The sequence below is a fragment of the Hylaeus volcanicus genome, chromosome 3 (assembly GCF_026283585.1).
Source record: "Hylaeus volcanicus isolate JK05 chromosome 3, UHH_iyHylVolc1.0_haploid, whole genome shotgun sequence".
NCBI lineage: Eukaryota > Metazoa > Arthropoda > Insecta > Hymenoptera > Colletidae > Hylaeus > Hylaeus volcanicus.
Genome location: NC_071978.1, coordinates 13935445 through 13956875, shown reverse-complemented (window position 1 = coordinate 13956875; position 21431 = coordinate 13935445). Strand labels below are relative to the sequence as shown.

Here is a 21431-nt window from a genome sequence, read left to right as displayed (position 1 = left end):
TAAACACCGATAATCGTTTTGATTAAATTTAAATATTGTAGACCTCAATTCATTATTCTCAGCAAGTTGCAGGTGATCGTAACAATCACTCGAAGTGATATGTATCGATGATACTGTTACAAATATGAAAGATATAGATACGTAGCTAAGTGCACTAATTAATTGTTCGATGACGATGACAATGACAAAAATTGGTTTCATTGTCGCGCAAAGTCCGCGTATAGAATAGAAGACAAAACTAACGAATTACTTTGCACGTAGATCACCCGCATATCACAATGTTGTGTATATATCTCCTATTTAATAAAATATACATATACTATATATATAATAAATTCTTTAAACTCTGAAGGCGATTCGTGAATCTGTTATCTACATAAACTTTAAAGCGTATATCGTAACGTTTGTCATAACCATTTCTATCAACATTTGACAATCATTTGTAAATATATATCTTCGTTCATAAAAATAATAAGGTGTTACATTAGTAATGATATCTATCGTACAAAATACGTTGTGTAGGTACATATTCTTCGCTGGTTCGTGATATTCGAAAATTCGTCGACACCTTAAACGTCGGGGTAACGCAAACCACTTAATTTTTGGAAAACATTATATCGAGCGAAAATACATTTCTATTCGATCACATTGTTCGCAGTTTCCTAAAGCAGTTACGATCAATGATAACACGTGTGCAGTTTAAATAACTCTTTGTTGACGAAACTTATATTACAACTCTCGCAATAGTGCTTCACGTTGTTATCGATCAGCTTTATCGACGCAGAAATCTTCTTCGTGCTAACTATGTTCCCGATTGCTTCCATAAGGTTTCTTCTGGTCGTTTTCGCTGTGTCCGTGATGCTGCGCAGGCCTCTTCTTAGTTTCTTCGTCGACACTTCCGTGTTTTGGAATTTCTTCACTTTCCCGTTTCTAAGGAAGAAGTCCTGACTTCTCAATAACTTAGGCGAATAACTTATCGCGGCGAACCGATCCAAACTGAATTTCCCAGATTTTAATTTACTCTTCAAGGTGTTCCTTACGGCTACTTTATTGGTGCCACTGATTTCGACGTTTTGTTGCGTGCAGCTCAATAAACAATTTCTGTCGTTCTGAACGTTAAATACAAGATTATCGGGCAGTGCGTTTACATTGTCGGACAGATCACTGGTCCTTGTCGCGTGATTCTTTGGCAGCTTTACGGATAATGCGTCTTCTGTATCGGAGAGTTGTTCTTGTTTTATCGCAAACATAACTCTATCTTCTACCACATTCGATACCCTCTTCGAAGGTAGTTTTAACTTGTTCACGATGTTCTGTACCTTATGCCTACTCGATTGGTTTCCGTTACCTTGCAAACTTTCCTCCTGTTTGGATTTGGTATACTTCCTTTGCGACGATCGATTACAGTAATTGACCGTTTTGATTCTTGGTCGAAGAACGTGACCGACGAAATCGTTCGGCTTCTCCACCTTAATTTGAACCGTCTCGAATTCCGATTGTAGCGTCGGCGTTTTTGATTTCACGCTGTTCGATGCGAAAAAAGGGGCCATTTTCTTCTTAGTTCCCACGTAGTCCACGGAGCCCCTTCTAGGTCTTAAATTATGAACGATCGCGTCTCGAGACACCTCTTTCTTCGCGGTGAAGTTACTTTTAGCATTGTCTATATCAACGGAAGAAGTTAATCTATGCCGTGTCGCGTTGTTGCTCTTCTCGTTAACAAACATTGCTAAATTCGATCGTTCCTGGAACGTTGTACTAATCAAGTGATTCGTTTTCACAGGCTGCGATCCGTTAGAACAACCCTCAATGTTGTTCAGCCTGCTGCACCTCGACACCGTGGCATTCTTGTAATTGCTTGCTACGGTCTGATTGCTTTGGTCCATTTTATCACAGCAGCATCTGCATTGCGCGTACGCGGCGTACGAGATGTTGTTTGGCTGAAAAGTTACCGAGCTCATCGAATTTATGTAGTTCGCGTTACCGACCATTGGGCTCATGTCGTACGCCCCGTAATCGGGCGGCTCGAGCTTGATGTTCTCTATGTGCACCATCGGTATACCGACCCTCTCCCTCGGATTCTCCTTACGCATCCAGGATAATTGACTCTTCAGGCCAGCGTCCGTCTTTAAGCAATCCACGTAGAACTTGTGAAACTCTTCCAACTTGTAGCTGCAACGATGGCACATGTGTTTCGGCAAAAGGTCCATCTCGTGCACCTGCGGACACATAATCGATGCAAATCTATATTAGTATTATAAAGAGATAACATTTATTTGTAGTATTATTTGTAGTATTATATATATATATATATATATATATATATATATATATAGTAGTAATATTTATATATTATTTGTATGTATTGTAATTTGTAACTTTTACATAAGGAAGAACTTTGGCTTACGCTACATCATTTACAAATCATGAAAGAAAAAAAAACGTCTGATTTGTATTACATGCCTCTGAACAAAAACAACTAAAGCTAACTTTAAATCTATGAATTCTGTAGCTTAGTACTCATTCTACAATACTTTCTCTTCCTAACACTCACACTACCCTCTTACACTCACTCTTTCTAGCTTTTTAACTCATGAAATTTATTTGTATATAAGGCTAAAAATCAAAATGTTATATTGTACTATATTTTGTAGTATAAAAATGTGTGATAATGGATACCAATTATCATTTGTAGGAAGTGATGTATAGAAGGAATGTTAAATTAACCCTTTGCGCTCAAGTGGCGCCTCCAGAGGGACATATGTAATTTAAAAGTGATTTTTTGAACATACAATTTCAATTGTACTTATATCAGAATACAGTTAATTATTAATTGAAATAATACATTGAGTCATGAATGTTTGTAGATGTTTTTGGTTTTACAGAAATTTATTATAAAAATGGATTTGATTCTGTAGAAAAATGCCTCGAATGTAAAGGGTTAAAAGGAACATGTTTGCAACTATTCTTCAAAGTTATTTTTCTGTCATTTAAAACCCCTTATTAAAAAAATATTTATATAAATGAGTATTTTATTTGATCTCAACAATGACGCAATTTTGTCAATTCTTTCCTACCGAGGAATTTGAATGAAGGAAAAAACAATTTCGAAAAGTCTCGCGTGTTACTGTTTTATTCTAATCGATTAAAAATTGATTTTTGTCAAATTGTCCAATTTTTTGATTCCTTCCTATTGTGTAATATCCCTGTTCAAATATCAATTTTTCATATCATTTATAGCTTAACTTAATTATTAATATAATATGTTATAGGTCACTTTCAATCAATAATTAATACTGTAAGAATAAATTAAAATGGAAAATATCTATTTTTAAAGAAGGTTAGTAACCTTTAGTCGAATCGTCGAGATAAACAAACTTAAGTCGACTGAATTTACATTCGATTGTAAAAAAGAAATGATTGGCATTCCTAATTTTTTGAATTCTGAGAATTCGAAATCGCTTTGAAATGTACATAAAATTCGATTTTTCCTAGGACACAATCATACGATTAAATTTCTATTACACATTGCATTTATCGTGAATATTACAAGTAAACTGCAAATGTTCATGCATTTATAGCAAATAAAAATATTGGAAAATCTATGAGAACGTACGCAATCTAGTGCAAATTTAAATTCTTTTTATACAGGCGTGGCTGGTCCACGCAACGTGTGCACTTTTATAACTTCCAAAATATGCGTGACACGAAAAAATGTTATATACAAAAGTTACATGGTTTAAAAGGGTACGCTATATAGTGCGTTAATTTTTTTTTACAGGTGGAGGCGTTTCGAAGATTTGAAGGACAACTTTGTTTTTTTAAATAGAATACTATACTTTTTATACAAAAATATGGTGGAGTATTAAAATCTAAATAAAAAAGTATTGGCCTTTACTAGCCGTTACCCGAATAGGTAACGAGTAATTTATTACTTAAAAATTTTTTTATCTGTGAGAATATGAATTTGCATAAATATCTGAAGTTTATGAAATGTGCACAAATGCAAAAATATATGGACTATTAACAATAATATACATTTTATAGCGTTTAGAAGATAAAACATTTTCATTTAAGTCCCAACTCTTTATATAAATCGATGTAAATATGAATTTGCATACAAATCCCCAGTCTAATTGTAAGAAAGAATTTTTCTATTCAACCCTTCCTTTTACTTTAAAAAAAATATAAAATACTGATTTATTTATTTTTCAAAACAATTCCGTATTCTTGGGATTCTACTTTTCCATATTAAATTGTAATTTAAAGCAATGATAAAAATCATATGTGAAGTTTATAATTTAATACAACGCGGTTAATTTCATGAAAATGTAACGAATTCGACAATTAAACTCTTACCAGAATCAATTATAATAAATAGTATGAAAACGACTACACTACTTCATTAACATGTAAATGTAAATTGTAATATAATATGAGAATTCGAAATCGATTTGAAATGTACATAAGATTCCATTTTTCCTAGGACCAGGGCCGACGTTAGGGTAGGGGCGGTCGGGCAACCGTCCGGGACGCCAGATTTTTAGGGGCGTCGCAGTTCGGTGTAGATTAGTAAAGCTGCTAAAATCCCCAAAAATGTTGTAACACCTTGAAAGAGGTGGTTCGGGAGGGATTTGAAACAACTTCTTCCTTAGCGAAAACATCGTCTGAATCTTCGTTGAGGAGATGTTAACGGAAAAACCCGACCAATCAGAGCGCGAGTATGCCGGTGGAGCGTAAGCTACGCGCTAGGCGGCTGCGCTCATACGCTACCACGGCCGCTCCACCGGTATACGCGCGCTCTGATTGGTCGGGGTTTTTTTGTTAATATCTCCTCAACGAAGACTCAGACAATGTTTTCGCTAAGGAAGAAGTTGTTTCAAATCACCTCCTGAACCACCCCTTTCAAAGTGTTACAACATTTTTGGGACACCCTGTATATTGACAACCATATGACCATGCCTAAGGGTGTCCCAAAAATGTTATAACACCTTGAAAGAGGTAGTTGGGGAGGTGATTTGAAACAACTTTTTCCTTAGCGAAAATGTTGTCAGAGGTTTCGTTGAAGATATATTAACGGAAAACACTGACCAATCAGAGCGCGAATATGCCGATGGAGCGCCCACGGTAGCGAATGAGTGCGGCCGCCTATCGCGTAGCCTACGCTCAACCGGCATACTCGCGCTCTGATTGGTCGGGGTTTTCGCTTAATATCTCCTTAACGAAACCTCGGACAATATTTTCGCTAAGGAAAAGTTGTTTGAAATCACCTCCTGAACCACCCCTTTCAAGGTGTTACAACATTTTTGGGACACCCTGTATATTGTAGTTTAACAATCTTTACAATCTAGCTACAGATTCATCGTTTGATATTATTACCTTGTCTTCTTTTCTTAAAAATTTTAAGCCTCTGAAGGGGCACCACGATACTCTTGCCCGGGGCGCCAATATTGCTAAAACCGGCCCTGCCTAGGACACAATGGTATAATTCAATTTCTATTATACATTGCATTTCTCGTGAATATTACAAGTAAACTGTGAATGTTCATGCATTTATAGCGACTAAAAATATTGTTTATAGCAAATATAAATATGTAATAAATATTTAAGTATCTAATTAAATATGTAATTTATAAACTTTAAATTTACCTACTTCCAGTCATAATTCATACTTTTCCTTCAATTCTGTAATATTTGATATTATTCACGCCAGTTTCTAGCATCAATAATTTAAAATATCTTTCGAAGGAAACAACAATTTCGGACATCAACTTTCAAAATCTCGTTTATAGTTTTAAAGAATTAAAATACTTGGCACTTCATTAGAAAGCGTGAATTTTTATACACGAAAAAGAAAAAAATACTTGGACGTTAAATGATCACGTCGAAGCGCACGAGTTTCGTTATCCTAATAGTCAGTAAATTATTGTCAACGACACGTCTCGATGGAACAGGAGACAATAACGTAGTTATATAATTGATGGAATCATTTCGATTTCAAGGTCAACATAGCGATGACGTGTGTTACTTGTATAGAATATTTTTCATGGAGAATGTAATGCATTAAGAAATTCGTGGTGTCAAAATTGATTCCTACATTCAACGATTAACGGCTATGGTGAAAGTTTTCTAATGTTGGATGCTCGACAGCGCCAGAAGGATTAAAGTATTTTATGAGAAACAGTGAAGACAATATTCTTGAAATGTACAGTCAGTGTAATAAGTATTCGTACAGAAACAGATTCAAAATCAAACTTCACGTATTTACTTTATTAATCAATTTTAGGGGAAGAAATAATTAACTAACATTCCTACATATTTTTAGAGTAGAATTTGCGTAAATTAAAGTTTTAAATTAACTTTTAATGTTAGCCTCTCATTTATTTTCTTATTAATTTTATTTTGAATTGGTTGCTGTACGTATACTTATTACACTGACTGTATGTATGTATGTATGTATGTATGTAAATTATGATCCAGTGTACGAGAATAATACAACGAAACGATATCCAACTGGTTCGAACTGGTTTAAAACCTCAAACAACCCTTCTTAACGTTAAGTTTCTCCTCCAAAGGCAGGATGCCTACTTTTGATACTCATAAGCAGTGTTTTACGTCAGCATTTGTTTCCTTTATTAAAACGCGTCGCGTTTGTTTAAAAGGTAAGCTTTAGCCTGATCCTCCATGATAAACGGGGTAGAACGGAACGATTAGAATTTCAAAGTTACGCAATACGTTGGATATATTACCGAGGCATATTGGCGCGCGAAGTGACGATAACCTCACTTTTGGTATCGTAAACACGATCCATAGATCGTTTGGAAGGTATCCTTTGGGACGCGTGGACTAGAAATACCGAAATAATAGTAAAAAGGGGGAACTGGGGCTGGATGTTGATTATATTAGGCTTAATCGAAACGAAAGCTAGTTGCATGCTTGATTCGTGGCAAGAAAAGGTGTCTGAGGAGGGGGCGTTCACGATCATCAGGAAGAGACACATCGAATGCGCGCATAAACGCTCTTAACCAAAGGGAGAAGAGTGCGAAGATGTATATGACGTACCATGATCGGGAGAACGGCGTTGATTTTCTTCACGTGGTTTTCGTTCTTGTCGAATATATTTATCGAGATACCGGATTGCTTGCCGCAGAGACGGCACACGCGACTCGACTCGAGAGTCTCCATAACAGTATAGGGAGAATTAATTTGTCCGGGACGTGACGAGAGCCGCGTGCGAGGCTCTTATTGCGATCCCTCTCTAGTCCCTCGTTCTTGTTTAGTCTCAAACCGCGAACGTGAGGCCTCGCGGACACCCTGGCTATCCAGTGGTCTACGCTTCGCGCGAAAATTATCAAAAAGCTTAGCAGCGCGAACTTTCCTATGCCACCACCAGTCAGTGCTCCGCGTAAGTATATTATTCCGCGTCACGTTTTCACCGTTCTATTGTCGGGGTTCGCGCAAACGCGGACATTCGCGCGAGCGAACGAGCCTTGCTAAATGTCGACGCGCGACTCGTGTGGACTCGTGGTTCGCGGTGTGTACCTCGGCCGGTACATACGCCTTTTCCCTTATGGAACGACCGACGACGCGATACCACCGCGCTCTACGTGTATTCGATGGGTCCGCTTATCGCGTTCTTGTTCGCTAAGGAGAGGAAGATCGATTTCAGTCGGCCCTACCACTATGGTTACGGAACTCGAACGCGGAGCTCACCTTTTTTGTCGACGAATTGTACGTTGCTGACATCTGTCGGAACTACCATGATACATCACGCGACTCACTGAACCTACAGATCACTGATATGTATACTATTAGTCCGAGAGCCCGCGACATAAAATTTCGGCCAATTTCATTACAAATATCCTTTTGCTATTTGACTGTTTTCTACTAAAGAATAAAAATAATCCAAGGCTGGCAGCGCACAAACGGTGCATCGCTACGCTAGAAAGTCGTAAACATGTAAGAAATAACAGTATCTTTCACTGAAATCATTATTACTGAAATTTTTAGAATGTATTGTTGACATACCAAATTGCATAAAAAAGTTGGTCTGGCAGATTGTAAGCGGTGCTAAATGGGTCTGGCAGTCGGATAATCTTGTCGGAAAAACGAAGTAGTTTGACTGAAATCATTATTTCTGAAACTTTTTGTATAAACAATATGTAATACATAGGGTTAAAAAAATTTGGTCTGGCAAACTTTGAGTGGTGATAAATAGGTCTGGCAGCCGTTTAAAAGAGCGAACACATATATGCGCCATGCAATTTCATGATTTATTTAAGTTAAATAATAATAATAATTGTATGAAATAAAAATCATCACAGCAATATTTTATACATAACTAATGTATATAATGTTTAAAAATAATTATTACTTGATAGTTTTATTAGATTATCGAGATCTCAACGCGCGCCGGTAACGCATGTGTGTTCGTTCTTTTAAACGGCTGCTAGACCGATTTAACACCACTCAAAGTTTGCCAGTCCAAATTTTTTTAACCCTATGTATTACATATTGTTTATACAAAAAGTATCAGAAATAATGATATCAGTTACTTGATAGTTTTATTAGATGTTTTAATGAACTACTTCGGTTTTCCGACAAGGTTTTCCAACTGTCAGATCCAATTAGCACCAACTTTTTTATGCAATTTGGTATGTCAACAATACACACTAAAAATTTCAGTAGTAATGATTTTGGCGAAAAATCAAAATATTATAATACGCCATAGTGAAGCGTTGCACCACTGAATTCATGCCAGACCAAGCATTTCTGAACTAGGAAGACATATCATCTTCGGAAAACAGGTTCATTTGTGTAATGAAATGAGTCACCCATTTCTGTTGTGGGCTCTTGGACTATATGGATTAGAGATGCTTGAATTGAAATGAATTTATTTAAAAGGTCATAGGCTCTAAATCGAGTTCATAGACCGAGTACATTTTAGGGATATACAGTCAGTGTAACCTCATAAAAAACTTCAAAAAAGTAAAAAAATTACGCCAAGTACATGAAAAAGTGGAGGACTTAAAGAGTAATCATAGAAAACTAGAATATCCGCTTAAAAAAATTCAAGAAAGTAGAAAAAGATGTGAAATCGAAATGAGCAGCCAGTACATGAAGGTCCTTTCCAGTAAAGTGCAAGGTGACACTGTGTAACATAATATCAAATTCGGTGCTTTCCAATTATGCGCAGCTAAAATGCTGTGTTCAACAGTGGAGACATTCAGACCCTAATGACAACTCATATAAACTGACTGCTCCGCACTTTGGCAATGAAATGAAGAAGCCAAATAGTGTATCAACCACAAACTGAGACTGTTTAGACATTTGCCTAGATGTCCGTGGCCTGGAAGTCAAATGCTTGGTGTGGCCAGGCAAGGTCAAGGTTTTGATGAATAAGAATTATTTTAAAATGTAAAATAATGAAAATGTACTCATATTGTCAGCGTTTTAAACTGACAAATTATCTGAAAGCCTGTGAGAGGAGAGGTATCTGCGTCACTGAGTGTCCTTAGAAATATTTTAAAACACAATAAAATGAAAATGTACTCATATGTAGAAGTCTGCGAGAGAGAAAGTATGAGTATTGATGATCTGAGAATGCTTTGCCTGGCCACGCCAAGCATTTGACTTCCAGGCCACGGACATCTAGGCAAATGTCTAAACAGTCTCAGTTTGTGGTTGATACATTTTAGGGATATACAGTCAGTGTGATAAGTAGACTGCGGATCTTTATGCATTTATAGGAAACTTGAATATGCAAGAACCTACAAAATGCAAACAATATACAAGAATATAAAAAAGATTGAAAGTAAAGTTCATGTTATAATATTTCCAGAATAAAATAAATTCCAATTTAGGTTCCAATTTTCCTAGGCACGTTTGTGAAGATTTTATTTTGCATAAAGATCCGCAGTCTAGTAATAAGTATTCGTACAGGAACCAATTCAAAATAAAACTTCATATATTTATTTTATTAGTAAATTTTAGGGGAAGAAATAATTAACCAACATTCCTACATATTTTTAGAGTAGAATTTGCGTAAATTAAAGTTTATTATTTTTAATGTTAACCTCTTATGTATTTCTTTTTGTTTAATTTTATTTTAAATTGATTGGTATACGAATACTTCTTACACTGACTGTATACATGTTTACATATATGACATGTATATATTTACATATGCTTACATGAGTATGAGGTTGAATTACTAACAATAATATCCATGATAGACGTGCAAGTTCTAATAAGTGTTATGGAGGAAAGAATATACGTTGTATGATGTTAAATGGAAATATCGTGTTTCCGGAGGAATTGGCTTATTATTTTGAGTTCCTTGAGGTATGATTTTGACAAAAATGTTTCGATGCGCCAGGCCGACTGCCAAACTGCTATCCTATATCGTAAGATCGTCGGTGAGCTGTTGTCTGTGCTGTTCTAAAAGAGGGCATTGCCACAGAATATGGTTCAGGTTATGTTTGGGGATGCTTGAAGCGAATTAAAGGTGGCCAGGGCCGACGCAAGGTAGGTTCTACGAGAATTTTGATTAACTTTTTATGGAATGATGATATCATTAACAGATGCAAAACATTTTGTTATTAGCGATGATTCATTTTAAGGAGTGACAAAAATCATCAAAATAATATTATTTAATATTCATCTTATAAACAATATATAATGTGTAACAGCATTCGTAAATACATAATTCCTCGTTGAAAAATTTAAGTGTAGGATTTTAATGTGAATTCAGGCCCCGCAAAATTGTTGAACCCGGCCCCACAAAAGGTCATGCCGGCCCTGAAGGTGGCTTTGACATAGTGCGCCACCATCTTTCGACCGATGTACTTTACCTCCCTTCCCCTCAGTAATGCCAGTTGGGCCAGTTTTTTACACGCAGACGCGGCGAACACAGAGTCAATGAAGTATACGCACGACTAAAAAGGGGTATCTTAATTACCCCTGCATAATTTTATAAATATATTCATGATTTAAGGACAAATATAGGACAATATATAAAGACAATCTAAAAGTATAGACAATATATAAATAATAAGGACAAATATATTCATGATTTCGCGCTCATAGTCACAACAATAAAGGGGTATCTTAATTACCCCAGCATAATTTTATAAATATATTCATGATTTAAGGACAAATATAGGATAATATATAAAGACAATATAAAAGTATAGACAATATATAAGTAATAAGGATAAATATATTCATGATTTCGCGCTCATAGCCACAACAATAACCATAGCACCCCTTCTGTTACCGTGGATACGACACTGCTAAAGGTTATTCTTGCTGCGCATGCGCGAAAAACCTGGCCCGACTGGCATCTCTGCTTCTCCTCTGAGATCATCTGCAAATCCAGGGTCGGTTCTAGCGGAGGGCAAATGCGTGCTCGGCATGCAAATGATTTAGAGGGGCGACCGAAAATTATGTGTTAAAAAGGGATTTTGATGGTATTCTATTATATTATGAGTTAATGTCGTACCGGAAAATTTTACTATTGCATTGAGAATTTTTTTTAAGCCTGTCAGTTTCTGTAGCATCTGGTGAAAAAAGATTCTCGACACTCAAAATAATTAAAAGTTATCTCCGATCTACGATGTCCCAGGAATATTTGGAGTCCCAGAAGTTTTGAATTTCCTCAAATTTTAATGCAATAAAGGGGTGGCGAGAAATGGATTTGCCCAGTGGCGGCCAAGTAGTCTTGCACTTATTTCTATTGAACATGAAATATCGGAGATATTGACTTATCAAAAATAATAGACGAATTTGCGTCTGTAAAAGTCAGAAGAGTTAAATTGAGAACGTTGGTACAGTAATTGTATTAGTTAATTTTAGAATGTTTTAAAAGATGTAAGTGTCGCTAAAAATAATTTTTTTATTGTCATTTTCTTTATAAATAATTATTAAAAGAAAATGAACAATACATATTTTACAAATGAGATTGTTCATTTATCCTATTTTATATAGTACCAATATTTTTGAATTTTCTCAAATTTTAATGCAATAAAGGGCTGGCGAGAAATGCATTTGCACAGTGGCGGCCGAGCACTCAAGATCGGCACTGTGCAAAGCTCACCACTTTGCTTCACTTTTTTTCACTTTTCCACCATTTTCCACGCCTGGCCATTATTTCCACTGCTGCCAACGCGAGTGTTTCAGATACTGATATGTATACAAGAAATATTTCAGATTCACTTTTTACAAACTTCATTTGATATTACATTAATATATTTATTTAACTATTTTCATGAATTCAATTTGCTCAGATTAACTTTTCTCAATTTCAACCATCATACAAGCAATTCGTATTATGTAACTGCTACATTGCATAATAATACATTATGTTACACTATTCTTTTAGTTTCCTATAAACCACATTTTTTAAATTTTGCGCTGTTTCCTTTAATACATCGATCGAACGGTGGCGGCGTTGTCATGTAAAGTCTTCTTCAATTCGCTTCAACCGCTGCCAGGGGCGGTTTTAGCAATATTGGCGCCCCGGGCAATATTATCGTGGCGCCCCTTTAGAAACTTAACATTTTTAAGAAAAGAAAACAAGGTAATAATATCAAACGATGAATCTGTAGCTAGATTGTAAAGATTGTTAAACTATAATATATAGCAGCTTTACTAATCTACACCGGACTGCGGCGCCCCCAAAAATCTAGCGCTCCGGGCGGTTGCCCCCCCCCCCCCCCCCATAACGCCGGCCCTGACCGCCGCACAGCTGGCTTATGGGAATCTCGTATCTATAGTATACATATCAGTGTCCCTGATTAACGGTACATGTGCGTACCTTCAATTCAATATATACGTATAATCAAAGATGGTTGTTTACAGTACCGTTTCTCCAATTAAATTTTTGTTTTGCTCATATCAATCATTAAGACTGTTCAAATGTATTAATTAAGTAGAGCCAATACTTTAGGAGCAGACTGAGAATGCTCTAAAACATGATATATTTTAAAAACACTGATGACAAATAATAAATTTTGTTTATTAATTAACACATATTACATTGTAAGCGTTATCACTGTGCAATAACGTGAGTAGTGTAACAGAAAAATGCATGAATTTGACATTAAAGTAATTTGTAGTAACGCAGAGTTGTATTATTGTTTTCAGAAGTTAATAAGAAGATTAAATACTCTACACAGTCAAGATGTTTGTGTACTTGAGTAAAAAAATAGCAATACCAAATAACTTCCGGCTCAATTGTATAGCATGGAACCAAAAGGAAGGATATATAGCAGTCGGAGGAGAGGATGGATTGTTGAAAGTACTCAGAGTGGATTCTAATGCTAGTGGTTCTATCAGCGGTGGAAAGTCTCGTATTTTAACTGCTGCCAGTAATTTAAGTATGAATCAGACTTTGGAAGGTCACAATGGACATGTGCAAGTAGTTACTTGGAATGAACAGCATCAAAAATTGACCTCTAGCGATCAAAATGGCGTGATCATTGTTTGGATGTTGTATAAAGGTTCTTGGTACGATGAAATGATAAACAATTGTAATAAATCAGTTGTAAAAGGAATGTCATGGAGTTTGGATGGTCTAAAGATCTGTATAGTTTACGAAGATGGAACAGTCATTGTGGGATCGGTTGAAGGTAATAGAATCTGGGGAAAAGAGTTGAAGAATGTATCTCTCGCTGCTGTACAATGGTCTCCTGATGGAAAACTCCTACTGTTTGGATTGAAGAATGGTGAAGTTCATCTTTACGACAATCAAGGTGTCTTTTTAACAAAGTTGAATATGATACCAGTCAACAGTGGACAATCTCAAACTATAATGGCACTGCAATGGTATGATGGGAGGAATGGTTATATTGCTTTGGATTGCCCAACGCTAGCTGTTTGCTATCGAAATGGCAAAGTACAACTTATGAGAGATACAAGCGATGATAATCCAATTGTAATAGAAACTGGTCTGACAGCAGCATGGTGTTGTTGGAATAGCTGTGGTTCTTTATTGGCAGTGACAGGTCTGACGACTTCGTTGGGTAATGGAGAAACAAAAGATACAAATGTTATTCAGTTCTATACTCCATTTGGTAAACACATGAGAACCCTGAAAGTACCTGGTAGAGAGGTCACATGCTGCGCATGGGAAGGAGGATCTCTCAGAGTAGCTTTGTCAGTTGATTCTCACATATATTTTGCAAATATTCGCTTGGATTACAAGTGGACTTACTTCAGCAACACGGTTGTGTACACGAATGAAAAGATTGGTAAAGATGGTATTTGTATTATGTTTTGGAATACTGTTAACAATACATGTTGCAATAAATATGTAAGAGCATTGATATCAATAGATTCGTATGGAGAGCACTGTGTTTTAGCGGTGAAAAACGATCTTGTACAGGGATCAGAACAGTTTGCTCTTTTAGTTTGCAATTCGATAGCCACTCCAATAGACACGAAGTTCATAGATTTGGAGCCATTATGGGTAACCATGACTAACAGCGTTGTTGTTACAGCATCCAAGAACAATTTTTTGGTATGGAGTTATCGTACTCCACGTAATAGCATGTTACATTCAGGACGGCTTAAGAGAGACAAGATTTATCACATTGATGAAACTCCAACTGGAGTGACAGAAGTAATTCAAGATTTAGATAAAGACAGATCATTTGTAACGCCTATCAACACTAAAGCTACTATGGACCCCATATGCTGTCTATCCGCGACTGACAATGTTTTGTTAGTAGGCAGGGAATCTGGAATGATTCAGCGCTATTCCTTGCCGCAGATAACTCTTACAAACAGATACAACACAGCTTGCAAACTTTCTAAAATCGCAATCAACTGCGACTCAACTCGCGTGTCCATCATGAATACGAATGGTATCTTGACCATGTTGGATTTAGAGGTAGATTCTAAAAGGAACGGTTCCAAGGATGGTGAGTCGGGAGATGATATAAACAAATTTGAAAGGAAAGACGTATGGGCTATGTGCTGGGCACAAGATAATCCAACTCTATTAGCGATCATAGAAAAGACTCGAATGTACGTTCTGAGGGAATTCGACCCAGAAGAACCGATACCTTGTTCTGGATACATATGTTCATTCCAGGATTTGGAAATACGTTGTGTTTTGTTGGATGACCTCATGCAGAAGCCAGAGGACACAAGGAGCGAGTTGATCGTAGATTTAGAAGTAAAGTCTTTGAGAGACACAAGAGAGTTGCTTAACAAAGTAGGACTGAAGGAAGCAAATAACTTCATTCAGGACAATCCTCATCCACGATTGTGGCGTCTATTGGCGGAGTCTGCGCTGAAGAAGTTGGACCTGGAGACTGCTGAAAATGCGATGGTTCGTTGCACAGATTACTTGGGTATACAATTTATAAAGCGTTTGCAAAACGTGCACAACGATCAGCTGAAGAAAGCCGAAGTAGCGGCGTACCTTGGTAACTATGACGAAGCGGAGAAATTGTATTTGGACATGGACAGAAGGGACCTGGCGATTTTATTGCGCCAAAAACTGGGAGACTACTTCCGCGTGGTGCAACTTATGAAAATGGGCATTGGTGGATCCGACAAGCAGATGGAATATGCTTATAATAAAATTGGAGAATACTATGCTGAAAGGCAGAACTGGGAGGGTGCGAAAGAGTACTACGAAAAGAGCAGAAACTTGGAGAAACTCATAGAATGCTACTACAAGTTAGAAGACTTCGTTCAACTGGCAGGAACGGTGCAGCAATTACCGGATAAGAGTTCTTTATTGAAAACAGTCGCAAGGATGTTAGCATCTGTTGGCATGTGTTCTCAGGCAGTTGCAGCTTACATAAAATACGGAGACGTAAAGTTGGCCGTCGACACTTGCGTTCGTTTGAATCATTGGGACCAGGCAGTCGAACTAGCTAGGACTTATAAAATGGCCCAAATCGGAGAATTGTTGAATAAATATGCTATTCATCTTTTATCGAATGGCAAGAGACTGCAGGCGATAGAATTATATAAGAAAGCAAATTACAACTTGGAAGCAGCCAAGTTGCTCTTCCAATTGGCTAGAGAGCAGACAAGAAGTAGAACGAATCCATTGCGCGTGAAGAAGATATACATTCTGGCAGCGTTATTAATCGAGGACCACATTAATAGTACTCCAGCTATTAAAGGAGCCCGAAGTAGCATTGTGATGGGTTTAGCAGAGAACAACGAAGACACTCGTGTGATAGAAAATGCCTGGAAGGGTGCAGAAGCTTATCACTTCCTTTTATTGGCTCATAGACAGATATATTCAGGACACTTTGACGAAGCTATGAAAACAGCTTTGCGACTCCGAGAATATGAAGATATTTTGGAACCAGAGGACATTTACTGTCTGCTTGCTTTATCTAGTGCTGTTAATCAAGCCTTTGCTGTTTGCTCCAAGGCGTTTATCAAGTTAGAGTCATTGGAGACTATCCCGGAATCGACTAGAGAAGAGTACGAAGACTTGGCAGTCGATATTTTCACCAAGAACAGTCCAAACGACGTGCGCAACTCCAAAGCGGAATGTGCAAATTGTGAGAGCCTTGTCCCGGATTGGTGCGTCGCTTGTCCCAATTGTATGACAAGATTTCCTCCTTGTATTATTTCTGGAAAGCCGCTAATGGATCTCAGTAATGCGTGGATATGTACCGTTTGCAGACATCATGTCGCCACAGAACGCGACGTCGTTAATATTAATGCTTGCCCCTTGTGCCACAGCACAGTTACGTATATGTAGCTCGTCCAAGTGAGTATGTACTGCGCAAGCATGGCACTTACGATTCGTTGTTTTATTTTATATGCTTAACGTGTACAAAGCATGTTACAGCTTCACGTATATACACTTGGCTCGAAACAATTAGAGGTACAACAATTGAAGAAAATGATTGCATTAAAAAAAAAGAAGTCTAGTCCAGTGTACTGAGTTGGAATAATCAAATAATTTATTTTTATCCAAAAGATAGGAGGAAAACGATGAAGGAAAAAACACGAATGAATTATATATAAAAAATGTTTAATGGACAAATTGTAAATTAGCAATCTCTTAATTGTTTTGAGCAGTATTCATTACTAGAATATAGTCGTTTATGTACAGGGCGATTCTTTACATTTTTAAATTAATAGCAGTTACACTCAAGCAATTAATTTTATCAGTGCAATTGCACCAAAACAAAAAATATATTATTGAAAGATACTGTTGTATCAATTTTTTGTATCCATGTTTGGGAATGAGTTATAGCTTGCTCCAGTTCCTAGATTCATCCTGTATATTGCAAACTGGATACGTGATTTTGGAAAGTGGCACAGCATGACACACCAAAAACAAAACAAGTTTGCTTTATATGGTGCGATACAAAAAATTAATAATGTCTGATCTCAGTTATAAGTTCAAAAATATTTATGTATTTTACATGGTATATTATTATGGAATATTCCTTATATAAATTATTGTTGACATTAACGTATAGCAATGAGAACTTGTGCGACACTTCGTTAAAATTTAGATTACAGACTTTAGAATTAGTATTGAAAGACTGCATCTTTTGTTTTAGACTTCTGTTCGTTATAGAAGAAGAAAACTATGACACATATTTATTTATTTTTTATTGTCTAATAATTTGTATACACTAATAATTAGAATGATATCAGGTTTCAAAATGTTTTAATATGTAGATGGAATTTATAATAGGTAATAGAAGTATTTCCGTCCATTAATTAAGGTATTAATGCCGTCCAATGCTATAATGCATCAACAAGAAATTGATAATATCTACACGAAGACATTAAGAGTGGCCTTCGATTATAATCTTTGTCCATCGTATTTTATGCTTCTCATATTGTCAACCATTGTTTGCATTAAACATATTTTCAATTACTTCATGCGTATTCATTCGATTATTTTCTTAAGGTGGTCCTTTCTCCCAACTGTACTAGTCAAAACAAAACTCAAATATACAAAGTATTAATAACGATATATTTTTTATAATACAATAATAATATTGTTTTTAATAAAACAAAGTAGTAATTGACATAATTACACTTGCAATTAGTTCTTAAATATTATTTTATCCAACCCATATATTTTTATAATACAATAATAATAGTGTTTTTAATAAAATAAAGTAGTAATTGATATAAGTACAGTTGCAATTAGTTTTTAAATATTATTTTATTCATAGTTGTGAAATCGAGGACGCGGCAACTTTGCATTTCAATTTTCCTCAGGTTAAGCTACGAGTGAGAGATGGACGTTTCAAATTCTTTTTGAAGTTTCGGAGCAATCATGAACAAATAATTAAAATAATTATCTTTGTCAAAACCCCGCGTAACGGCCATGTTTATATGCGACGTTGCCACGTTCAAGAAACAAAAATCTGCATGAAAAAATATCGTACTCGACTTCTTTTTCTAATGCATATTGCGCTGGTACTAAACGGACAAGTTTGCCGAAATTAAAGTATGTTGTTCTACACTTATTAATTTACTTTCCATTCATTTTTGGTTTCGATCTGTATCGTACACATTGTTTTTATAGTTAAAGGTTTCATACAATGTTTCTGTTTTTTCCGTTGGTTGCCACGAACCTCCTATCAAATTCGACAAAAAATGATGAAATTCAAGTGATCAAATCTAACAAACTAAACGGCAAATTAAACCCATACTTCGCACACATGCAGTGCCGATCCTGAGTGCTTGACCGCCACTGTGCAAATTCATTTCTCGCCAGCCCTTTATTGCATTAAAATTTGAGAAAATTCAAAAATATTGGTACTATATAAAATAGGATAAATGAACAATCTCATTTGTAAAATATGTATTGTTCATTTTCTTTTAATAATTATTTATAAAGAAAATGACAATAAAAAAATTATTTTTAGCGACACTTACATCTTTTAAAACATTCTAAAATTAACTAATACAATTACTGTACCAACGTTCTCAATTTAACTCTTCTGACTTTTACAGACGCAAATTCGTCTATTATTTTTGATAAGTCAATATCTCCGATATTTCATGTTCAATAGAAATAAGTGCAAGACTACTTGGCCGCCACTGGGCAAATCCATTTCTCGCCACCCCTTTATTGCATTAAAATTTGAGGAAATTCAAAACTTCTGGGACTCCAAATATTCCTGGGACATCGTAGATCGGAGATAACTTTTAATTATTTTGAGTGTCGAGAATCTTTTTTCACCAGATGCTACAGAAACTGACAGGCTTAAAAAAAATTCTCAATGCAATAGTAAAATTTTCCGGTACGACATTAACTCATAATATAATAGAATACCATCAAAATCCCTTTTTAACACATTATTTTCATTTGATTGGAATTGGACATCCAAATTCATAAATGATTTCATTAAAGCCTTTCGGCCGCTCCTTTAAATCGGCTGCCCGCGTGCCGGGCCTGCACACATGTGTATTAAGATGTAAATTTTGAGTTTTCAAAGTTACGAGACGATCTGAAATGTCGTCATTTTTTACCACCTTGACAATAATTTAAGTATCAAAACTTATCTATAAAAACTTCGATTTCAATGTATGTAATATTGTAATACGACGTACAAAATTGTATCAGTCTGCGCATGGCAATTATAGTGGCGCGCGCTTCCATATTGAAAAATTTCAAACAGATTACTAGCAGTTCCCTTGTGCGCATGCGCACCGTAGCCGGCACGCGTTCCTGCCCACGAGTCGCTCAGCGCCTCAGTGCGTCTCGAGCCACCGTGGGGGAGATATCGCATCGTGTTGCTTCCTCTTTCACAGAAATTGTCAGCGGTTCCGTTCAACTCGCACCACATTTTCACGGATACCATCGTGGCGCTGTGCGTTTCGAATTGTCAAACGTGCTCGCCAAACCAAGTGGCGTCCTCGAATTTTTCATTATCCCGCGAATGTACAGACCCAAGTGCCGGGTTACGCGTACCTGCCGTGCTAATTCGTGAGTGTGCCGCGTGTGATTTCGACGAGAATAATTATGAGTGGCGTGCTGTCGATGTTGTGTGTTATCCTGATTCTTAGCGTCGCGACGACAACGGTACGCGCCGGATTAAAATGCGACGCTGTCAAACCGTACTTCGAGTCCCAAGGCTTTCCTGCCAGTGACATACCGAAGGAGGCGATTTCATGTAAGTATTTAATCGTACTTGGGTTTTATAACGTAGACTGCGGATCTTTATGCAAAATAAAATCTTCGTGAACGTGATGGCTACAAAAATTGAATCTAAATAGGAATTTATTTTATTATAGAAATATTATCACATGAACTTTACTTTCAATCTTTTTTTATATTCTTGCACATTCAAATTTCCTATAAATGCATAAAGATTCGCAGTCTATTTATAAGTGTTGAAAAGTCTTAACTTTAAGGCTAATCGAACAGAACGCGAGGGATGTTTGATTCTGAATGTTTTAAACTCTATATCTGCCATTTTTAGACAGTATCTACCAACCTAATTTTAGTTTTATAATATCATAAATACCAATATCTAGTATCTTATATCTAGTATCTAATGTTAATATCTTAAATATTTCAAACATATACTAGTTACGAAATCGTAAAATGTACAAATAAATAAGCAGGATAATTCTTTATTTATATGGCTATTCTAGTCATTTTTTTGCGAAATCAATTTCAGAATCGAACATCCCTACTTCACGGTCCGTCCGAAGTTGTCTACATAAACTGAACTTCCGTAACTCCTGTAATTTGATTGGTCATGGCTTCCAAGAGCCTGTGACATAGTAACCGTCAACTTCAAATCAAAAATGTGCAAAGTCTCGAATCTATTTGATTCGATAATTAGTTAAAGGTTTCTTTCCAGTTATTATACCAAGTACCCATAAAAGTAACGATGTACTTTTGAGATTCCTAACTTAATCCGTCGATTATCATTGAATCTAACGGTATCGTCGAGGTTAAAGTAATTTCCGCTTAAACAGTTTGGCAAACGTGAACACAAGATATACAGGGTGTTCCAAAAATGTTGTAACACCTTGAAAGGGGGGGGGGGGGTTCGGGAGGTGATTTGAAACAACTTTTTCCTTAGCGAAAATGTTGTCCGAGGCTTCGTTGTGGAGATATTAACAGAAAATCCCGACCAATCAGAGCGCGAGTATGCCAATGGAGCGCCTTCTGATTGGTCGAAGTATTCCGTTAATATCTCCTCAACGAAGTCTCGGACAACATTTTCGCTAAGGAAAAAGTTGTTTCCAATCACCTCCAGCCTGTATATACAGGGTGTCCCAAAAATGTTGTAACATCTTGAAAGGGGTGGTTCGAGGAGTGATTTGAAACAACTCTTTCCTTAGCAAAAATGTTGTCCGGGGCTTCGTTGTGGAGATATTAACAGAAAACGTCGACCAATCAGAGCGCGAGTATGCCAATGGAGCGCCTTCTGATTGGTCGAAGTATTCCGTTAATATCTCCTCAA

The 21431-nt window shown here is 36.5% G+C and overlaps 3 protein-coding genes across 10 annotated transcripts in view; 2 read left to right on the top strand and 1 right to left on the bottom strand.

Annotated features, from left to right (window-relative positions):
- Positions 1-7: 7 nt before the first annotated feature.
- On the bottom strand, positions 8-10325 carry LOC128874237 (uncharacterized). 4 transcript variants are annotated; one of them, XM_054118756.1, is made up of 3 exons: positions 7060-7637; positions 5377-5466; positions 8-2216 (listed from the first exon to the last, which is right to left on the bottom strand). In XM_054118756.1, exons 1-3 carry the CDS (start codon positions 7180-7182, stop codon positions 678-680), a joined length of 1752 nt encoding a protein of 583 aa, XP_053974731.1. In that variant the 5' UTR covers positions 7183-7637; the 3' UTR covers positions 8-677. The 4 variants fall into 4 exon arrangements, with proteins under 4 accessions (XP_053974731.1, XP_053974733.1, XP_053974734.1 ...); XM_054118758.1 differs by lacking the exon at positions 7060-7637 and adding an exon at positions 5651-5873; XM_054118759.1 differs by lacking the exons at positions 5377-5466; positions 7060-7637 and adding an exon at positions 10191-10325.
- Positions 6431-17869, top strand: LOC128874234 (WD repeat-containing protein 35). Of its 5 annotated transcripts, none has more exons than XM_054118754.1 (2): positions 6431-6659; positions 13144-17869. In XM_054118754.1, the coding sequence occupies exon 2, from the start codon at positions 13181-13183 to the stop codon at positions 16733-16735; it is 3555 nt and encodes a 1184-aa protein (XP_053974729.1). In that variant the 5' UTR covers positions 6431-6659; positions 13144-13180; the 3' UTR covers positions 16736-17869. The 5 variants fall into 5 exon arrangements, 4 of the variants coding, with proteins under 4 accessions (XP_053974729.1, XP_053974727.1, XP_053974728.1 ...); XR_008456600.1 differs by lacking the exons at positions 6431-6659; positions 13144-17869 and adding exons at positions 10399-10524; positions 10603-10712; XM_054118752.1 differs by lacking the exon at positions 6431-6659 and adding an exon at positions 10414-10524.
- Positions 17870-19696: 1827 nt separating this feature from the next.
- LOC128873847 (glypican-6) overlaps positions 19697-21431 on the top strand; it is a 249098-nt gene continuing 247363 nt past the window's right edge. The window contains exon 1 of the mRNA XM_054117768.1: positions 19697-20126. Coding sequence (XP_053973743.1) covers positions 19976-20126 — 151 coding nt within the window. The 5' untranslated portion in view covers positions 19697-19975. The remainder of the gene's footprint in view (positions 20127-21431) is intronic.